Source organism: Pseudophryne corroboree, chromosome 10 (genome assembly GCF_028390025.1).
Source record: "Pseudophryne corroboree isolate aPseCor3 chromosome 10, aPseCor3.hap2, whole genome shotgun sequence".
NCBI lineage: Eukaryota > Metazoa > Chordata > Amphibia > Anura > Myobatrachidae > Pseudophryne > Pseudophryne corroboree.
In genome coordinates this window covers 95307851-95326619 of record NC_086453.1, presented here as the reverse complement: position 1 = coordinate 95326619, position 18769 = coordinate 95307851, and the positions used below count along the sequence as shown (strand labels likewise).

Here is an 18769-nt window from a genome sequence, read left to right as displayed (position 1 = left end):
TTTTTGCAGTGCTATGATCAGGTCGGAACTGCGCATGCGTATGCACCTGTAATGCGCAGGCAATTCGCATGGGTACAAAGCGGATCGTTGCTGTGCGATGGGTTTTACGAAGAATCCATTCGCACGGGCGTTCGCAAGGAGATTGACAGGAAGAAGGCATTTGTGGGTGTAAACTGACCGTTTTCTGGAAGTGGTTGGAAAAACGCAGGCGTGTCCAAGCATCTGCAGGGCGGGTGTCTGATGTCAATCCCGGTCCCGGACAGGCTGAAGTGATCGCAGCGGCTGAGTAAGTCCTGGGCTACTCAGAAACTGCACAAAGTTTTTTGTACTGCTCGGCTGCACATGCGATCGCACACTTGCAAAGCGAAAATACACTCCCCTATAGGCGGCGACTATCTGATCGCAACAGTACAAAAAAAACCCTAACGAGCTATTAGGTCTGAATTAGGCCCCAAGAGCGGAATAACCCTCCTAATACTATAAACCAGAAAAGGTCATTCTTTTCAATATAGTTCACACAACACTTTTTTCTTTTAATCGATGCCGGACCTACTGGGCTTTGTCCCTCCTTGATAGATTTCTTTATCAGGACAAGTATACAGGTCCCCTGAAAAACGTAGTGTCAGACAGGATTTGTGGACATTAGTGGAAAGGTTAAACAGAGAACAACAAGGGGTGTAGTAAAAACAACAGGGGCATCTCAAAGCAGAAAAGAGCCAGGCTCCAGAGGTCTGCCATTCCCACACAGCAGAAAGTGCCCCTGAATGTAATATACATGTCTGCATTATATTACAGGCTTTGCATATTATAATCATTGGACTCCTTTAATGTAATGTGCTGGCAGCTCAGTGTAGAAGTACACAGCCTCTATGGAACAGGGGAATTAGCTGCTTAACTTGATCAAGAAGGAGGAATTCGGGATTACTTCTAAGCACGGGGATATTAAATTCTTGCAGGTCTGCCTGTTTTATTAACTGCTGTGGAGAGGAGGACGCTATAGGAGCACCTGGGGGTAAGAAGATGTTTCTGTTTCTGGACCTCCTTAATGAAGGTCGCAATATTACAAAGTATATGTCCCACTCACAACGCTTTTAATAAACTAGCCCTGGCAATTTCTGCTCCAATCTGCACATTTTCCTTGTCTGCCTCATGTTCTTTTACGGCTGTTACAACAGGAAGCATAAACTCATGTACAGTACACGCTTGGTAAAACAAAATGAATTTACGTTAGGAGCAGCTAGCTACGTCCACAGCTAGAGCAGCTGTCACTAGCCTTCATAGATCTGACAGAGCAAGATGCACCTAGAACAGCACATGGTGCAGTACACATGCGTCCAGTTATTTAACGATGACCTAATTCGTAGGGGAAGTGGCTAACTGCGCCTGGAGTAGGAAATAGCCTAAAATTGGCATCACCACAACTCGACTATGGGACCAGAGGAGCAGGTTTGGTATCTACAACCTGGGTGCCACCCAGGGGCGTCAGAACATTTTTAGGTTGGGGGGGGGCAAGTTAGAGCCTGAGTTTGGTGCCCCTGGGGGCGGAGCCTCCATGAGGAGCAGGCGGAACTACGGCGACGAAATGGAGGTGGCACCACGGTCAGGACAGTGTCAAGGATAGAAAGAGAGAGTCATGTGTCAGGGGGAGAGAGAGGGAGACAGTATAAAGGATGGGCGTAGGGAGCAGTGAGTATGGGTCGTTGTAGAGAGCAGTGAGTATAGGGAGTAGTGAAGAAGGGTGTAGGGAGCAGTGAGGGAGGGTGAGTGTAGGAAGCAGTGAGGGTGGGTGTAAGGAGCAGTGAATGTAATGAAAAGTGAGGAAGGATGTAGGGAGCAGTGATGGATGATCAGTGTGGAGTGCAGTAAGGGAGGATGGTTATGGAGCACATAGGATGGATGCAAGGAGCCGCAAAGCCCAGTGTGTGATGATGAATATACTGTAGTTTACGAGTTGGCCTCCCTTTACCACCCACCAGACTGCTGACTCACTGCAACGGTTTGCCACTGCTCCGAACTCCCGCCGCACCTCATTCAGGGCGGGATGTACTAAAGGGAAAATGCGGGGGTTTTACCGCATTTTCATATGTACTAAGGCCCCACCGCTGGGATTACGCCGTCGGGGGTATCGCCATCTTTTGATGGCGATACCCCATAGAAGCCTATGGGCTTCTTACCGCTGCCGAACTGCGCCGCTCACGACGATCTCTCTACCCCCGGACCCCCTCCTCCTTCTCTCCCGCAGCACAGCCTTGTCTCCTTTCAGCTGCAGGGTGGAGAAGGAGGATCACGGGGACTCCCTGCACGTCACCTCCCGGGGCTGGGAGGTGACGGAAGCCGCCACAAACCTTGTCCTGCGGACCATCACTGATCGCAGGACACCCCTGGCATCGCTCTGTGATACTAATCGCATATGTTAGTACATATGCGATAAGTATCATTGCGTTGACCAGTGATGACCCGCGATCAGTGACAGTACATACCACCCTCAATACTGTGTGAGAGACGTCATCACCGCTGCGCAGTGAACTGGAAGGCGGAGCTCCAGACTCTGCTTACATAGAAACACAGACTGTGATGGCAGATAAGAACCACTTGGCCTTTCTAGACTGCCACTTTTTTTTTTACCTTTAGGTAACCTTAACCCTGTTTGATCCTTTGTTCTTTGTAAGAAGTAGGTGGAAGATCGTTGTATGTGTATATAATATATATTATTCTGGATGTCTGCACTGTAATATTGGAGGCGGCCATGACATACTGTACACTGAACTGCACCCATACTGCATACATTAAGGGTATACCTGACGGGATGTAGTGGGCATCCCGGCGGTCACAATACCAGCGCCAGAATCCCGACACTTGTCAGAATGCCGGCACTGGAATCCGACACCTGGAATTCCGAACACAAGTATGCCGGGGAGGGTTAGGTTTAGGCTGTGGGGGGAGGTTACGGTTACGCACTAGAGGGAGGGTTAGTGGGAGGGTTGGGATTAGGGTTACTTTAGTGCAGTGCCCCTGTTGGGATTCCGAACAGTTGGGATGCATGGGTCAGTATTTTGACTGCCGGCATCCTTACTGCCGGTCTACCATACCCAACCTGTCCCTGACACAGGGTCACTGAGCACTGCATGGCACATGTCACAGCATAACACAGGAGTGGGGTTGTGTCATCCCCACAGCACCCAGGAGTCCACAGTATCCATAGGAGGACCCCACCACCAGCACCACCACCACAGGCCAATCAGCCAGGGTAGCACTGTCAGCCACAGACCCAGGGAAGCACCCCTCCCCAAAGGCCCAGCACCCAGAGGAGAATCCCCCACACAAATCCAGCACCCCTACACCTACCCCACACACACATCCAGCATCCAGTGAAGCTCCCCCCACCAGACCCAGCACCCAAATGATCACCTTCACACACAAAGACCCAGCACCTATGAGAGCACTCCCCACCCACACACCCTGGAGAGCACCCCCCACCCCACCCCCAATACCCTGGACAGTAACCCCCAGACCCAACATGGCACAGATCCCCATCTCCCTGCAGGTGCTCAGGCCAGTGGCAGCTTACCTTGTCCTTGGCGGGGTGGAAGTGCAGCTGCTGGGAGTGCTGGAGAGGAGACCTCCTGAACTCCCGATTCTAGCATTGCTCCCTCTCACTGCATCGTGCTGTCCTCGCAGTGCTGCCGCTGCTTTCTTGTTCCCGGACAGCAAGCTGCCTCTGCGCAACCTTCCTGACAGTCACACCCCCTGGATAAGTCAAGCTATATCACCACACACTTAGTTGTCGGTAGATGCTATAGAATCAAGTCTCCCGCCGGGAAGCGCTCAGCCCTGGATAGTTTATAGCTCCGCCCACACACATCCTCAACCGAGGCCCCCTGTCTGCTCCCTGCTGCTGCGTGCGCTGACTGAGTTGCCTCTCCGATCTTGGCAGCCAGACACGCCATCCCATGTGTTTCAAAACTCTGCCGGCATTAGGCTTGAAATTTCAATAGCCTAGGTTGCCTATAGCTAGCGCCGGCTCTGGGTCCCTGCACGGAGGCTGTGATGTGCGGTCTTTCAGCTGACCGCACATCGCTCCTCCTGTAAATCAGCCGGCGCCTCTTATGTTTGGGGGGGGGGCGAGCTGCCCCCTTGCCCCCCCTGTTCCGACGCCTCTGGTGCCACCAAAAAGCCCCACAGCCTATCCCGCTGCTGTCAAATAGCACTTAGGCACAAAGTGCACATTCCCACACTTGCTTCGCAAATATTCACAAGTAGATTCAGTTGCCTTGTGCACTGATGACTTCTAATGCTTAGAGAGCAGGAATGGAGGATGGAGCTGGGGTACAAGTATAGGTCAAGTACAGTAAGTTCACACAAATGCGGCTCATGGAGACCACAGAATAGATGCATATGCGTCTGTCAGGGGATATATATCTCTTGAGGGCGCTCGAGCTCTGGTACAAAGTTCACACTAATAATTATGACACTAATGATTATGATACTAATGATTATGATGGTCTATAAATGCTTCTGATCATCTGACCACGTCTTCAACCCCCCCCCCCCCCACCCCCCTGATACTATTAGTCGTGTGACTCCTACAATCTAATTGCATAATTCCATTCAGTCTGGATGTCTATATTTAATTAACTTAATTAGTACTTTTATTTTTATTAAATGTTACACTGAATGACACTTCATTAAAGTACTATATTGTGTACTATAACTCTAGAATTTACTAAAACCACTCTCAGGCCACATCTGCTGCCAGAAGCATACACTGCTGTTCTCTACTGGCATCAAACTGGCGCAAATACTACTATTTTCTCCTGGCATAAACCTGGCACAGTTACTACTGTTTTCTCGCAGCATCAACCTGGCACAAATACTACTGGTTTCTCCTGGCGTCAACATGGCACAGATACTACATCTTTTTTATCCTTGCGTCAACATGGCAAAGATGCTACTGTAATCTGCTGTCATAGACCAAGCAAAGTTACTATTTTCTCCTGCTGTCAAACTGGAGCAGATACTAAATAGTATATTGTTTTTCCTGGCATCAACCTGCCTAGGGCCGGATTAAGGGGAAGAGAGATGGAGGGGGAAGGGGGGGGGGGGTCGACAAAGGGGCAATCGCCCACACACCTGTTCCCGGATGTTCTCTGTTCTCTTTGCCTTCAAAACAGCAGCAATGCTTCTTGGTACACTTGCACACAGTTTTTGAAGGAATTCGACAGGGAGGCTGTTCCAAACATCTTGGAGAACTAACCACGGATCTTTTGTGGATGTAGGCTTGCTCAAATCCTTCTGTCTCTTCATAATCCTAGAAAGACTCAATGATGTTGAGTCTATGTGCAAGTGTACCTAGAAAATTGATGCTATTTTGAAGGCAAAGGGAGGTCCCACCAAATATTGATTTAATTTAGGTTTCTCTTCTGTTCATTCACTTTGCATTTTGTTAATTGATAAAAAGAAACTATTAATACTTCTATTTTTGAAAGCATTCTTACTTTACAGCATTTTTTTCCACACCTGCCTAAAACTTTTGCACAGTACTATATACTCTTATTTTCTCCTGCCTTCTCCTGGCATCAACCTGGCAAATATACAGCTTGAGTATCCCTATCCAAAATGCCTGGGACCAGAGGTATTTTGCATATGGGCTTTTTCCGTATTTTGGAATAATTGCATACCATAATGAGATATCATGGTGATGGGACCTAAATCTAAGCACAGAATGCATTTATGTTACATATACACCTTATACACACAGCCTGAAGGTCATTTTAGCCAATATTTTTAATAACTTTGTGCATTAAACAAAGTGTGTCTACATTCACACAATTCATTTATGTTTCATATATACCTTATACACACAGCCTAAAGGTCATTTAATACAATATTTTAAATAACTTTGTGTATTAAACAAAGTTTGTGTACATTGAGCCATCAGAAAACAAAGGTTTCACTATCTCACTCTCACTCAAAAAAGTCCGTATTTCGGAATATTCAGTATTTCAGAATATTTGGATATGGGATACTCAACCTGTACTATTATTTTCTCCTGGCACCAACTTGGCACAGATACTATTGTTTTCTTCTGGCACAGATACTATTGTTTGCTCATGGCATCAACCGGGCACATATACTCGTGTTTTCTCCTGGCTTCAACGTGGCACAGATATGCCTAACCAAGCGCTGATACTACTGCTTCCTATTATCATATGCTATCCTTGTAGTTCTGGCAAAATTCATCTTTTTTACACCAGTGTTTTTGTCACAAAACTTCCATCAGTCCCCGTCATGGTGAGAAGGTGTGATAGATTCTCTGACCAGAGTGGGGACTTCAAACTAGAACCATCAATTGTCGGTCTTTGTTGTTGTTGAAAGGACTGTGGGAATCTCTGAAAACTGGGGGGAGGGGAATGTACGTGGGCTTTTTGTCAAAAATGAAAAATCTGGGAACCGTGGAAGAAAGGGAGCGATGGATGGTAAAAGTGGAAGAAGAGAAGGCAGAAACTCCTGACAGAGAGGTTCATGTAAGTGTTTAAAGCCTCTCCCCCAAATGGAGGAAGGGAAGAAAAATTACGAGGATTAAAGATTAACAGGTGCAGGGAGATCAGGCTGCAAAAACCAACAGAGGGGTGGGGAGGGGGGGCTGTCAATCTAAAGGGGGCACACTGAGACACAGAACATTTACAGGGAAGTGCACTGGAGCAGAGGGAGGAAAATAATGAGGCTGATGCTAAAGAAGGCAGATATGCACGGTGCAGTGCAATGAGACGGAGATGGGGGAGGGGAGAAGGGGCTAGCTGAGGCAGTGGCAGACATGTCAGAAATACAAACAGCACAGAGCATGGTATCACTGGGTCCACTGTTCCAGGAAAGAAATTCTGTGTGGGCAAAAAGTCCTGAGGGAACACATGTGAATAAACCAAGGAGTGGCACTGAGGGTAAGGCTGAGAGAACAGAGGAGGGGACATCCCCTCCCGAAGAAGAGGGCACACAGAGGGTTATACAAAGAGGACACAAATGTATGGTAAAAACGCACACTGACAGAGTATGGGTCAGAGGTCCTGTAGAAGAGGGCACACAGAGGGTTACACAAAGAGGGTAAAGAAGAACAGTGACAGAGTATCGGGCAGAGGTCCTGTAGAAGAGGGCACATAGAGGGCATACACATAGGGTAAAGAAGATAGGACAGTGCCAGAGTACGGGGCAGAGATCCTGTAGAAGGGGACACGTAAAGGAATAAACAAGGCAGGTACAGATATACTGGGTATAGCAGACAGAACAGTGCTACTAGATTATGGTGCAGAGATCCTGTAGGGTTACACAAGGCGTGCACATATAGGGTAAAGCAGAGCGGACAATGCTGGAGGACAGGGCAGAGATTCCGTAGAACGGGCACACAGAGGGTTACACAAGGAGGGCACATATACAGGGTAAAACATGCTGGAGTACTAGGCAGAGATCCCCTAGAAGAGGGCACTCAGAGGTTTACTTAAGGAGGGTGCAGATACAAGATAAATCAGTCAGAATAGTGCCAGAGGAGGGGGCAAAGTTCCTGTAAAAGAGGGCACACAGAGGCTTACACAGGGAGGGAGCAGAAATATGGTAAAGCAGATAGAACCATGCCGAGGAGGGGGCAGAGAATGTTTAGAATAGGGTACACAGAGGGTTACACAGGGAGGGCACAGAATTGGAAAGAGAAAGCGCACAAAGGGGGGGGGGGGGGCAGGATCCTCTGAGTCTTTTCACAATAAGTGTCTCATAGTCACATGGTCTATTGTTGAATTCTAAACACTTCAGGAAAGCCCGAGAGGGGGGTGAGGGGAGGCCAGAAAGAAAGAGAACATAGAGTGCTGGTGAAAGCGGTGAGATAGGGAGAAAGAAGACAACTAACAATGTGGAAAGCAGAATATAATAGCAGAGAAAAACTTTGCGTCATGGACAGTATTTCATTTATATTTGCTAAACAGTATAATATTAAAGCATGTATTTATCAATATAGGCCAACTTGAGTTATGGGTAATAGCATTGGTTTGGTGTTGAGATGAGTGAAGACAAAATATCGTTCATGAAACAGGCGCTGCACGCAACCGCCATAGCCTCAGGAGCAGAAGGAAGGAAATACGGGTCTAAGTCTAAGATGTAGAATTTCCAGCAAATCCTTATAGTCATGGCTCAGCTTTTGAGGTCCTAATATTATAATCTCTAAGGTCAAAATTAATAGTTTCACTGTATACAGTATGTAACTATTTTGTATTTACATGAGACATAACCACCTAGCTTGTCACGGTCATGAAAATTTCAAACGTCAATTTGAACTTCATTAAATATCCAAAATTAAGTATATATATATATATATTACAAAACGAGGTAACCCTTTTTTTGCGCTGTACCACTAGTCTCAAACCACTAAGAAATACCCTCTGTCAGATAAGGTATCAAAAATAGATATGGAGTAAAAAGGTTCTCGTGGGAGCCAATCAGCCTTTAGAATAACAATATTTAAAAGTTTTTATTCATACACAAATGAAAGGTATTTGTAACCTAAAAGTTCGTCATTGGTACAATTATCTAAAAATTCAATAAAACAATTTTACAATCTTATACATAGACATTTTTAGTTGATATGAGGAATTTACAATCAGGTGATCACAATCGGAACTTGAAAGGGACGTGTATCCAACCAGATGCTTGTGGTGGTGGCTTTGTTAACCCAATAATGCGAAACCCAACGCGTTTCGTCCTTTAGGACTTCATCAGGGGTTTACAATCCGTTTTTATGATAAAATGATTTACCACTGGTTAAGACAGGTTTAAATTCTTAATGTTACATCCAATCACATGTTCTTTTCAGATGATATGGTATCTAAATGTGCTTCATCAAAACAGAAAATTTACAATTAAGTTGAAGTCAGATGTTGTAATTTTCCCTAATCTCCTCAAGGAGAGTGGAACCCTATAATCCACCTCTGTTCCAAACAATATCTACGTAGCTGTGTTCCTGTGAGGTTGTGCCGGTTCCTGTGAAAAAGGAATAGTGCGGTTCAGGATTGGAGATCTCTAAAGAACCCCATTTTTGGTGATATTGTTTGGAGCAGAGGTGGATTATAGGGTTCCACTCTCCTTGAGGAGATTAGGGAAAATTACAACATCTGACTTCAACTTAATTGTAAATTTTCTGTTTTGATGAAGCACATTTAGATACCATATCATCTGAAAAGAACATGTGATTGGATGTAACATTAAGAATTTAAACCTGTCTTAACCAGTGGTAAATCATTTTATCATAAAAACGGATTGTAAACCCCTGATGAAGTCCTAACGGACGAAACGCATTGGGTTTCGCATTATTGGGTTAACAAAGCCACCACCACAAGCATCTGGTTGGATACACGTCCCTTTCAAGTTCCGATTGTGATCACCTGATTGTAAATTCCTCATATCAACTAAAAATGTCTATGTATAAGATTGTAAAATTGTTTTATTGAATTTTTAGATAATTGTACCAATGACGAACTTTTAGGTTACAAATACCTTTCATTTGTGTATGAATAAAAACTTTTAAATATTGTTATTCTAAAGGCTGATTGGCTCCCACGAGAACCTTTTTACTCCATATATATATATATATATACACTGCTCAAAAAAATAAAGGGAACACTAAAATAACACATCCTAGATCTGAATGAATGAAATATTCTTATTAAATACTTTGTTTTTTACATAGTTGAATGTGCTGACAACAAAATCACACAAAAATTATCAATGGAAATCAAATTTATTGATCCATGGAGGTCTGGATTTGGAGACACACTCAAAATTATAGTGGAAAAACACACTACAGGCTGATCCAACTTTGATGTAATGTCCTTAAAACAAGTCAAAATGAGGCTCAGTAGTGTGTGTGGCCTCCACGTGCCTGTATGACCTTCCTACAACGCCTGGGCATGCTCCTGATGAGGTGGCGGATGGTCTCCTGAGGGATCTCCTCCCAGACCTGGACTAAAGCATCCGCCAACTCCTGGACAGTCTATGGTTGGTGGATGGAGCGAGACATGATGTCCCAGATGTTCTCAATTGGATTCAGGTCTGGGGAACGGGCGGGCCAGTCCATAGCATCAATACCTTCGTCTTGCAGGAACTGCTGACACACTCCAGCCACATGAGGTCTAGCATTGTCTTGCATTAGGAGGAACCCAGGGCCAACCGCACCAGCATATGGTCTCACAAGGGGTCTGAGGATCTCATCTCGGTACCTAATGGCAGTCAGGCTACCTCTGGCGAGCACATGGAGGGCTGTGCGGCCCCCCAAAGAAATGCCATTAGGACCAATTACCGATACAGTGTGTGAGCTAAGCATTCGCCAAAGAGGGAGAATACTAACTCACCTATCCGACAAATCATCCTCTCCCTCCTACTGGCGCTTGCAGTGAGTCTACACATGTGCTGGTGAAAACTTCCCAGCGGCTTATGGGAAAATATATTTTTATATATATATATATATATATATATATATTATTTTTTATTTTTTTTTCTAAACACAATCCCTGCCTGCATATACAGTACTGTACCAACAGCCACGGACAGTGCAGTTTATGCAGCTGCGACAGCTGGAGCTGTTGAAATTGATATCTGCAGTTGTCAGAACAGTCAGGACCATAACTTGCAAGACCAGATTGGTGCCCTATCTAGTTGACAGCGTTTTTCTGATCACTTCCCAGCATTGTTACACGCAGGGAACTGGTAACGGCACTGCCCTATGGTGTATGAGGAACCAAATAAGCTCTCCCATATTGGAATCAACAGGCACCAAGGGCCTGATTCAGATTGGATCACCTAAGCTTATCGGGAAACTGCGTATGCGCAGCACCCGTTCTGCATTGTCATTTCCCGGCAGTGGCGTCCCAGATGCAGTTTCCTTGGCCTCGCAAGCCGCACTACGACTGCTAGTCTGAGTAAGCTCAGGTTTACGCAGCCTGCAGTCGCTGATAAAATCGTGACCGATAGTCGATGTGTTCATCCAGAACTGCCAGCAGCTTTACAAATGCAATCCTTACCCGAGTTAGGCCCCAAATGTGATCCTGCTTTGAGAAAAAGAATCTGACTGAATGAAAAATAAAGATGAGACATATATTTCATGAGAGGGCTGGTCTTCTTATGTCGTCCATGATAAATTATACATATATACTTTACTTATTAACTTTAGAAGTCGCAATGATATCATATTCAGAGGAAAATCCTGGAAGTCACATTCATTGTATGAATATAACATTATTAATATTATCATTTATTTATAATGCACCACAAGGGCTCCGTAGTGTCTTACACGGGGGAAAACGTACAACAAAATACGTAAGTACAGACTAATACAGACAGTATATAAATGCACAGAGAGAAATACATAAATACAAGTTACAGTTAGCATAATGATGTACAAAAGACAAAGGAAAGAGGGACCTGCCATACAATCTATGCAATAAAATATGGCCAGGCAATAATATACAGATTAGGGTTGTCCGTATGGGTCAAAATAATATATATGCACACCACAGACAATGGGGGTAATTCAGACCTGATCACCAGACTGCATTTTTGTACAGCCTGTGATCAGGTCTGAACTGCGCATGCGTATGCACCGCAATTCGCAGGCGCGTCGGTCCACAACGATGGGGGGCGCTGGGCAGAAACGGGATGTGCGAGAAAAGCCATCGCACGGGCGATCGCAAGGTGACTGACAGGAAGAGGCCGTTTGTGGGTGGCAACTGACCGTTTTCAGGGAGTGTCCGGAGAAACGCAGGAGGGACCAGGCGTTTGGAGGGAGGGTTTCTGACGTCAGCTCCAGCCCTGATCATCGCACTGGATGAGTAAGTCCTGGGCTGTGCAGAGACTGCACAAACTTTTGTTTGTGCAGCTCTCCTGCACATGCGATCGCACCCCTGCACAGAGAATCCTGATCGCAGCGATGCAAAAAACGCACCCTAGCGATCAGGTCTGAATTAGGCCTAATATTATTTTTGTATTGATCTGAGTGGGAGATGCCATACACTGTAAAATAAGTATGCCACCTAGTGGCCAACTTATCATGTAAAATAGAATGTTTTTTGAAAGCATCACAACAATGCAATAGGTTTCAAAAGAAGTCTCTATCTCACACACTAATATGGGTCTAATTCAGCATGGATCACATTTGTAAAGCTGCTCGCAGGAAGTTTTGCAAATGCGAGCCATAGCAATGCAAATGCAGTAGAAGGTGATGTTCCCAGCAGACTGCCAGCTGAATAAGCCTCAGCTTACTCAGGCTGCCCGCCGCAGGGTGGCTTGCGTGGCCAAGGAAACTGCGTCTTGCAACAAAGTCTTTGACCTCGCCACTCTCGGACACGCCCCCAATATCGGGAAACTGTACTGAGGATCTCAGAAATGATCCATACTGAATAACCCCCTATATACTTGCTTTACAAAGTAAGGGCGGGATGCACTAAGAGCAAAATACAGCCAAAACTCTGAAAAATGCCAATTTCAAGAGTTTTGGCGGCATGTCCCATATGTGCCAAACTCCAGAAAACTACACATTCTGGCCTATATCCGGTTTATAGATCTGCAATAAAAAGGTCTACAGTCAATAGGTCTACCACTAATGGTAGACATGCATTAGGTCGACGCAGTACACTAATGGGACTTGTTTGTAGCAGAAAAGTGACAAAACACAAATTGTGTCTACCTTTTTTGTGTCGACCATTTCCATGTTGACATTTTGACCCTGTCGACCTTTCCCACTGTCTACCTATGCTATGTCGACCTTTTAACCCTCTCGACCTAATGCATGTCTACCATTAGTGGTAGACCCATTGGGGGTCATTCAGACCTGATCGCACTATAGGTTTTTTTTGCTGCGCTGCGATCAGGTCAGAACTGCGCATGCGTATGCACCACAATGCGCAGGCGCGTCGTATGGGCACAAAGCAGATCGTTGCTGAGCGATGGATTTAACGAATAATCCATTCGCACAGCCGATCGCAAGGAGATTGACAGGAAGAGGGAGTTTGTGGGTGTCAACTGACCGTTTTCTGGGAGTGGTTGGAAAAACACAGGCGTGTCCAAGCGTTTGCAGGCGGGTGTCTGATGTCAATTCCGGGACCGGACAGGCTGAAGTGATCGCATCAGCTGAGTAAGTTCTGGGCTACTCAGAAACTGCACAAAACTTTTTTGTACCGCTCGGCTGCACATGCGATCGCACGCTTGCAAAGCAAAAATACACTCCCCTATAGGCTGCGACTATCTGATCTCAGCGCTGCAAAAAAAAGCTAGCGAGCGATCAGGTTTGAATTAGGCCCATTGACCGTAGACTTTTTTAGAGTATATCTAATAATCCACACCCATTCTGGATCTTGGACCCGTTAAGTGATGGCATTCCCTAACAGTAGCCTATGGGCTTCTTTTTCCAGTGTTCTCTAAGAGGGATCCGATCAGATCCCTCCCAGCATGCCCATGGTGCTCATGTCCTTGGGCGCATGCACAGAAACACTCCCAGGTCATAAACCCGGAAGTCCTATCAAACTCTCTTTGGAAGAGCTGTCCTTTGCGATTTTAATCACAGTTCTAGGTGCATAGCGGCGCTACTAACGCCGCTATGCACCTGATAAGAGTCGGGATGTATCGCATTCAAAATGCGATGCTTAGTACATCCTGTCTTAAGATGCCCATTTATCAATAATCGCATCTGCAGTGAGATCTGGGCGTGATATTAGCGATTATACTGTTGGAATGTGCAGGAAAAGGTCTCTGCAATGTGTACACTCCTGTGTTAGGACTCATGCGTGGTTGCAGCCATTGCTGGGGAGGCTTACAGAGATATCTGCTGCAGTCTCTCCATCAAACGTGTTGGTGATACATGATATTTGCAGGAATACACCAAAAACACCCCCGAATATGCTGCAAATATTTATTGATAAATGGTCCCCTATGAGCGATCAACAAATCCAGGTTGTTATGAAGTTTCGCAAATATTCCATAAAAATCTCTTCAATCAGGATCCACATTTTGCCTCTACCACACACTACAATGCCCCTACTGTCTAGTTTGACCATTGAAGGCACAAACAATCTGACTTATTCTTTGACAGGCAAATACAATATCCTAATGTCTACAATGCCATAAGCCTTGGGTTACATAGACCTTAAAATGACCATTGCTCTTGGAGCAGAGGTCAATATGGACAACAGAGAGGCAGCCTCAATGAGGTAAGAGGGGAGCCAGTGGCACCCTGGGAACTGGAGGGGGAAGCGGGGTGCAGGAAGAAAAATATATAGAATAAGAGCCTAAAAGAAAGATGGCAACACAATATTACTGATTGTGTGTTTGAATTAATATAAACATATAATATAAAATTTGTGTTTCAAACTTGTATATTATGCTGTAAGACTGATGTACAAACTGATTTTGGCACCCCGTTGTGGAACTACAAATCCCAAGATATTGATAAAACCTCTGAAAACCATGTAATTTAATAATTGATCAAGTAAAAAAAAAACTATATATATATATATATATATATATATATATATATATATAAAATGATTATTATTATTATTATTACTACACAATGCAGACAGTGGCTATAATTAAGCCTTTTACTGATGTATTGCTTTATCCTTGTATCTGATAGATGTTACGTAAATGGTGTTTCTCCAGCACAGTGACATACTGTACAGGTGTTACCTGCCCTGTAACCTCACGGTGTCTCATAATATACACCTGCACTGACATCTTTCTGTGGGCAATCAGCGGAGTGCTGCATGCCACCATTTCCAATAGAAGAAAAAGACTACTATTTTAACCCTTTCAAACTTCACCTATGTATTTCAACCTCCTATGACAACAAAGACTTAGCAGCAACAGACATTCTGAGTGGAGGTGGGCGGCAGAAGGCTGAGGGGATGATGGGTACAATCTCTCTGGTGGGACCGTGCTTCTATCAGTGGAAGCACCTGAGATTCCAGACGGGTTTGTGAGTAGATCACACCTGGCGGCAAGTGTGCCTATGGGGCGGGCCGTGTGTGTTTGTTGTTGGAGGGGGCTCTGTGGGCTCCTGAGGTGGGGAAGGGTGATGATTTGCCATGTCTGGAATGTGGGAATTTGCTGTGAAATAACAGAGTACACAGAGCCTGTCCCAACCTGTTCAATGAGCACCCACCATGCAACCACTAGACCTAATCATCAACAAATCAGGCTTTGTCTAAAAAAGTGTAAATAACTGGACTGCAGGCACTGCAACCTGAGATAAAAGACAAAGGCTAGCTAGCTAGTACTGTATATAGGTAGTAGTGCCCTTCCTATTGTGGAAGGAAGCTCACAGAAGGGAGAGGGTACAAATTAAGACCACCTGAGACACAAATCACAGCAGACAAAGGAAATTGAAATGCGACGAGAAAAAACAAAAAAACATCTTTTCCCAGAAAACAGTGCAACGCTTTGTGAATAAATAAGAAATGCCATAGGCTTGCCTTGTGGTGTGTTTCACACTTGTTGCTGTGAGCACATTATGAGGATGTAATAAGACAGCATGTTGTGGGCACTGCCAGTCGCTGACTGTGCCACACTGGCCATAGATAGGATATGGCTCCATACTGACTTACCTTACTTTCAGGAGGTACAAGGTAAATACTGGATAAGCTGTTGGCGCAGTCAGCTATCTTTGGAGCTACGGTGACTAAAAGTGCCATACCCTGTTACTTTGCGCATACTGTAACACTCATGAGTCTTTAGGGATGTCTAGTAAAGGCAAATGGCGTCACCCAACAAAGCAGTACTCTACTCTGAAGAGTTTTGCAAGGACGAGAAGTGTAGTAACGAATGATAAATGGCTAGCTAAAATACGGGAACAATATGTGTCACCAAAGATAAAAGGATCTCAAGATTTACTGCTTGGATGAAAGAACAAGAGAGAGATCCAAAACTTTAAAATAAATGTAAGGTGTTGCTCGCAGAACAGGAGGTGACCATACATCAGATAATATCCTGAAGCATATCCTGGCATGGATGGAAAAGGGTGACACACCAACGCACAAAACAGCCACCCAGCAGAGCTAGCAAATGCTAATTTGGATGAGGAAGTCGGACAATATAATCAATAATGAATGGCAAAAGAATGTGTTTGTCTCAAGCCATGTCTCATGGGGCTGGAATATTAAGGCTGTACTATAATGTTAGAATATATATACCAACCCTGAATGTAACTGCAAGGCTCTATGCACCATGACAGTGCATTATATAGGTAAGGTGTTTGCAGGATACAGCTCAACATCCCCAAAACAGATATACTAGACCCCCAAATATTAACTAGAACATTACTGTATGGACACCTCTCCAAAAACAACCATATTGTACATTACACACCTAAAGATCACATTACATGATATGTTATTTACAAATTCAAAAGCAAATACTGTAACACTCAATGATAACACCAAATAAGAAAATACATCCCATCCCTATCTGTAATATTAGGCACAAGGTACAGTGCTTAGCCAGAGGTAATTCTACACTGTGCTTGTCAATACTCCAGCCCCTCTGTTAATAGGGCTTGTGCTGCCATCACAATATGTCACTCATCTGTAAGTACAGCAGATATACCCTGCCCTGACTATTACAATCCAAATCCATTATAATAAACCTGTGTCCTATACATAGCTGATCACTGATCATCATTGTACTGGGACAGATTCCATTAACAAGAGGACAGAATATCTTACACATTATTATATATGTAATAAATATCACACTACCAGATAGATATGTGAGCATATTACATATGTGATACATGCCCATGTGACAGATATGTGAGCATGTTACATATGTGATGGGACATATGATATGTGAGCAGGGTACATATGTGGCACATGTCCCTGTGACATAGATATGTGAGCATGTTACATATGTGACACATGCCCCTGTGACATAGATATGTGAGCATGTTACATATGTGACACATGCCCCTGTGACATAGATATGTGAGCATGTTACATATGTGATACATTCCCATGTGACAGATATGTGAGCATGTTACATATATGATACATGTCCCTGTGACATAGGATATGTGAGCATGTTACATATGTGATACATTCCCATGTGACAGATATGTGAGCATGTTACATATATGATACATGTCCCTGTGACATAGGATATATGAGCAGGGTACATATGTGACACATGCCCCTGTGACATAGATATGTGAGCATGTTACATATGTGACACATGCCCCTGTGGCAGACATGTTACTTTGCAGCACATGGCAGTATAGCAGGGCACAGCCCCTTACCTGGCAGCAGCAGGGCTAGGAGCAGCACATCCATGTGGGCAGCCGGGGGTCCCATAGAGAGAGCAGTAGTGAGGTGTGGGCTGCTGCAGCGGGATGGTGTCTCGGGTGGGAGTGTCAGTGGCTGCTGTTGTCTCGGGTGGGAGGACGCCCTAAGGGCAATGCCGGGAGCGCTCAGCAGGTGTCCCGAGAAAGTGTCTCCTATATATCCACCCGATCCCGGCTCTATAGCTCCCCCAGCCCCGGCTGTCTCCGCTGCTGCTGCAGGAGGGCAGTCACTTTCGCCGACCCCTGAGAGAGAATAAAGGGGACAGTGGCAGCACTGGCAGAGACACCGCCTACAGGGAAAGAGACAGCCCCTTTCTGAATATTATACTCTCTCTCTCGTGCGAGACCGATCCCACTGAGTAATAGACTGCACTGCCCACTGGCCGTGAGACCCCCGTACTGAGTAATACTCTGCAGCTCCCACTATGGCAGAGACATCCCACCCTGCATTCATCTTACACCTCCCACCGGCCGTGAGACACCCCCTACTGAATAACAGACCGCTCCCAGTCACACTGTATAATAGACTGTGCACCTCTTATAATTAGCCAAATCCCTAATAAAGAGAGAGACCCCTATTTCAGAGTCATTTCTGGGACCCTCTTAGTGGGGTACAGTTGCTGAGAGACAGACTGCTGCCTGACATCACACACTGAGACAGACTGCATCAAGCTGGCACAATATTATGAATCCCAATATAAATATATAGTGATATACTATACTGTATTACTCATTGGCAGATATAGTATAAGCCCGCACAGTTACCGTACTGATGGAGTCATCTCTTCTTCAGTTAGATCAAGATTTAGATTGTCCTGGAATTATGGCACAGAGAAATTTGGGTGTGACTCAATCAGAACAGTCGCTTTATTCAGTGAGACAGCATAGCAATGGACATACCAGTGATGGCAACAGATGGTCTTTTCACCTTCTTCCTGATATATTGTCCCATTTGTTTTTGTTACAGCCCGCACTACCTGTATGAAAATGCCTCCGATACATGTTATACTACAGGTTGAGTATCCCATATCCAAATATTCCGAAATACGGAATATTCCGAAATACGGACTTTTTGGAGTGAGAGTGAGATAGAGAAACCTTTGTTTTCTGATGGCTCAATGTACACAAACTTTGTTTAATACACAAAGTTATTAAAAATATTGTATTAAATAACCTTCAGGCTGTGTGTATAAGGTGTATATGAAACATAAATGAATTGTGTGAATGTAGACACACTTTGTTTAACGTACAAAGTTATAAAAAATATTGGCTAAAATGACCTTCAGGCTGTGTGTATAAGGTGTATATGTAACATAAATGCATTCTGTGCTTAGATTTAGGTCCCATCACCATGAGATCTCATTATGGTATGCAATTATTCCAAAACACGGAAAAATCCCATATGCAAAA

General features: G+C 44.7%; 1 protein-coding gene across 1 annotated transcript in view; it reads right to left on the bottom strand.

The window, feature by feature from the left end:
• BCAM (basal cell adhesion molecule (Lutheran blood group)) overlaps nt 1–17775 on the bottom strand; it is an 86499-nt gene extending 68724 nt beyond the window's left edge. Inside the window, exon 1 of the mRNA XM_063942604.1 lies at nt 17315–17775. Coding sequence (XP_063798674.1) covers nt 17315–17369 — 55 coding nt within the window. The 5' untranslated portion in view covers nt 17370–17775. The remainder of the gene's footprint in view (nt 1–17314) is intronic.
• Nucleotides 17776–18769: the final 994 nt, after the last annotated feature.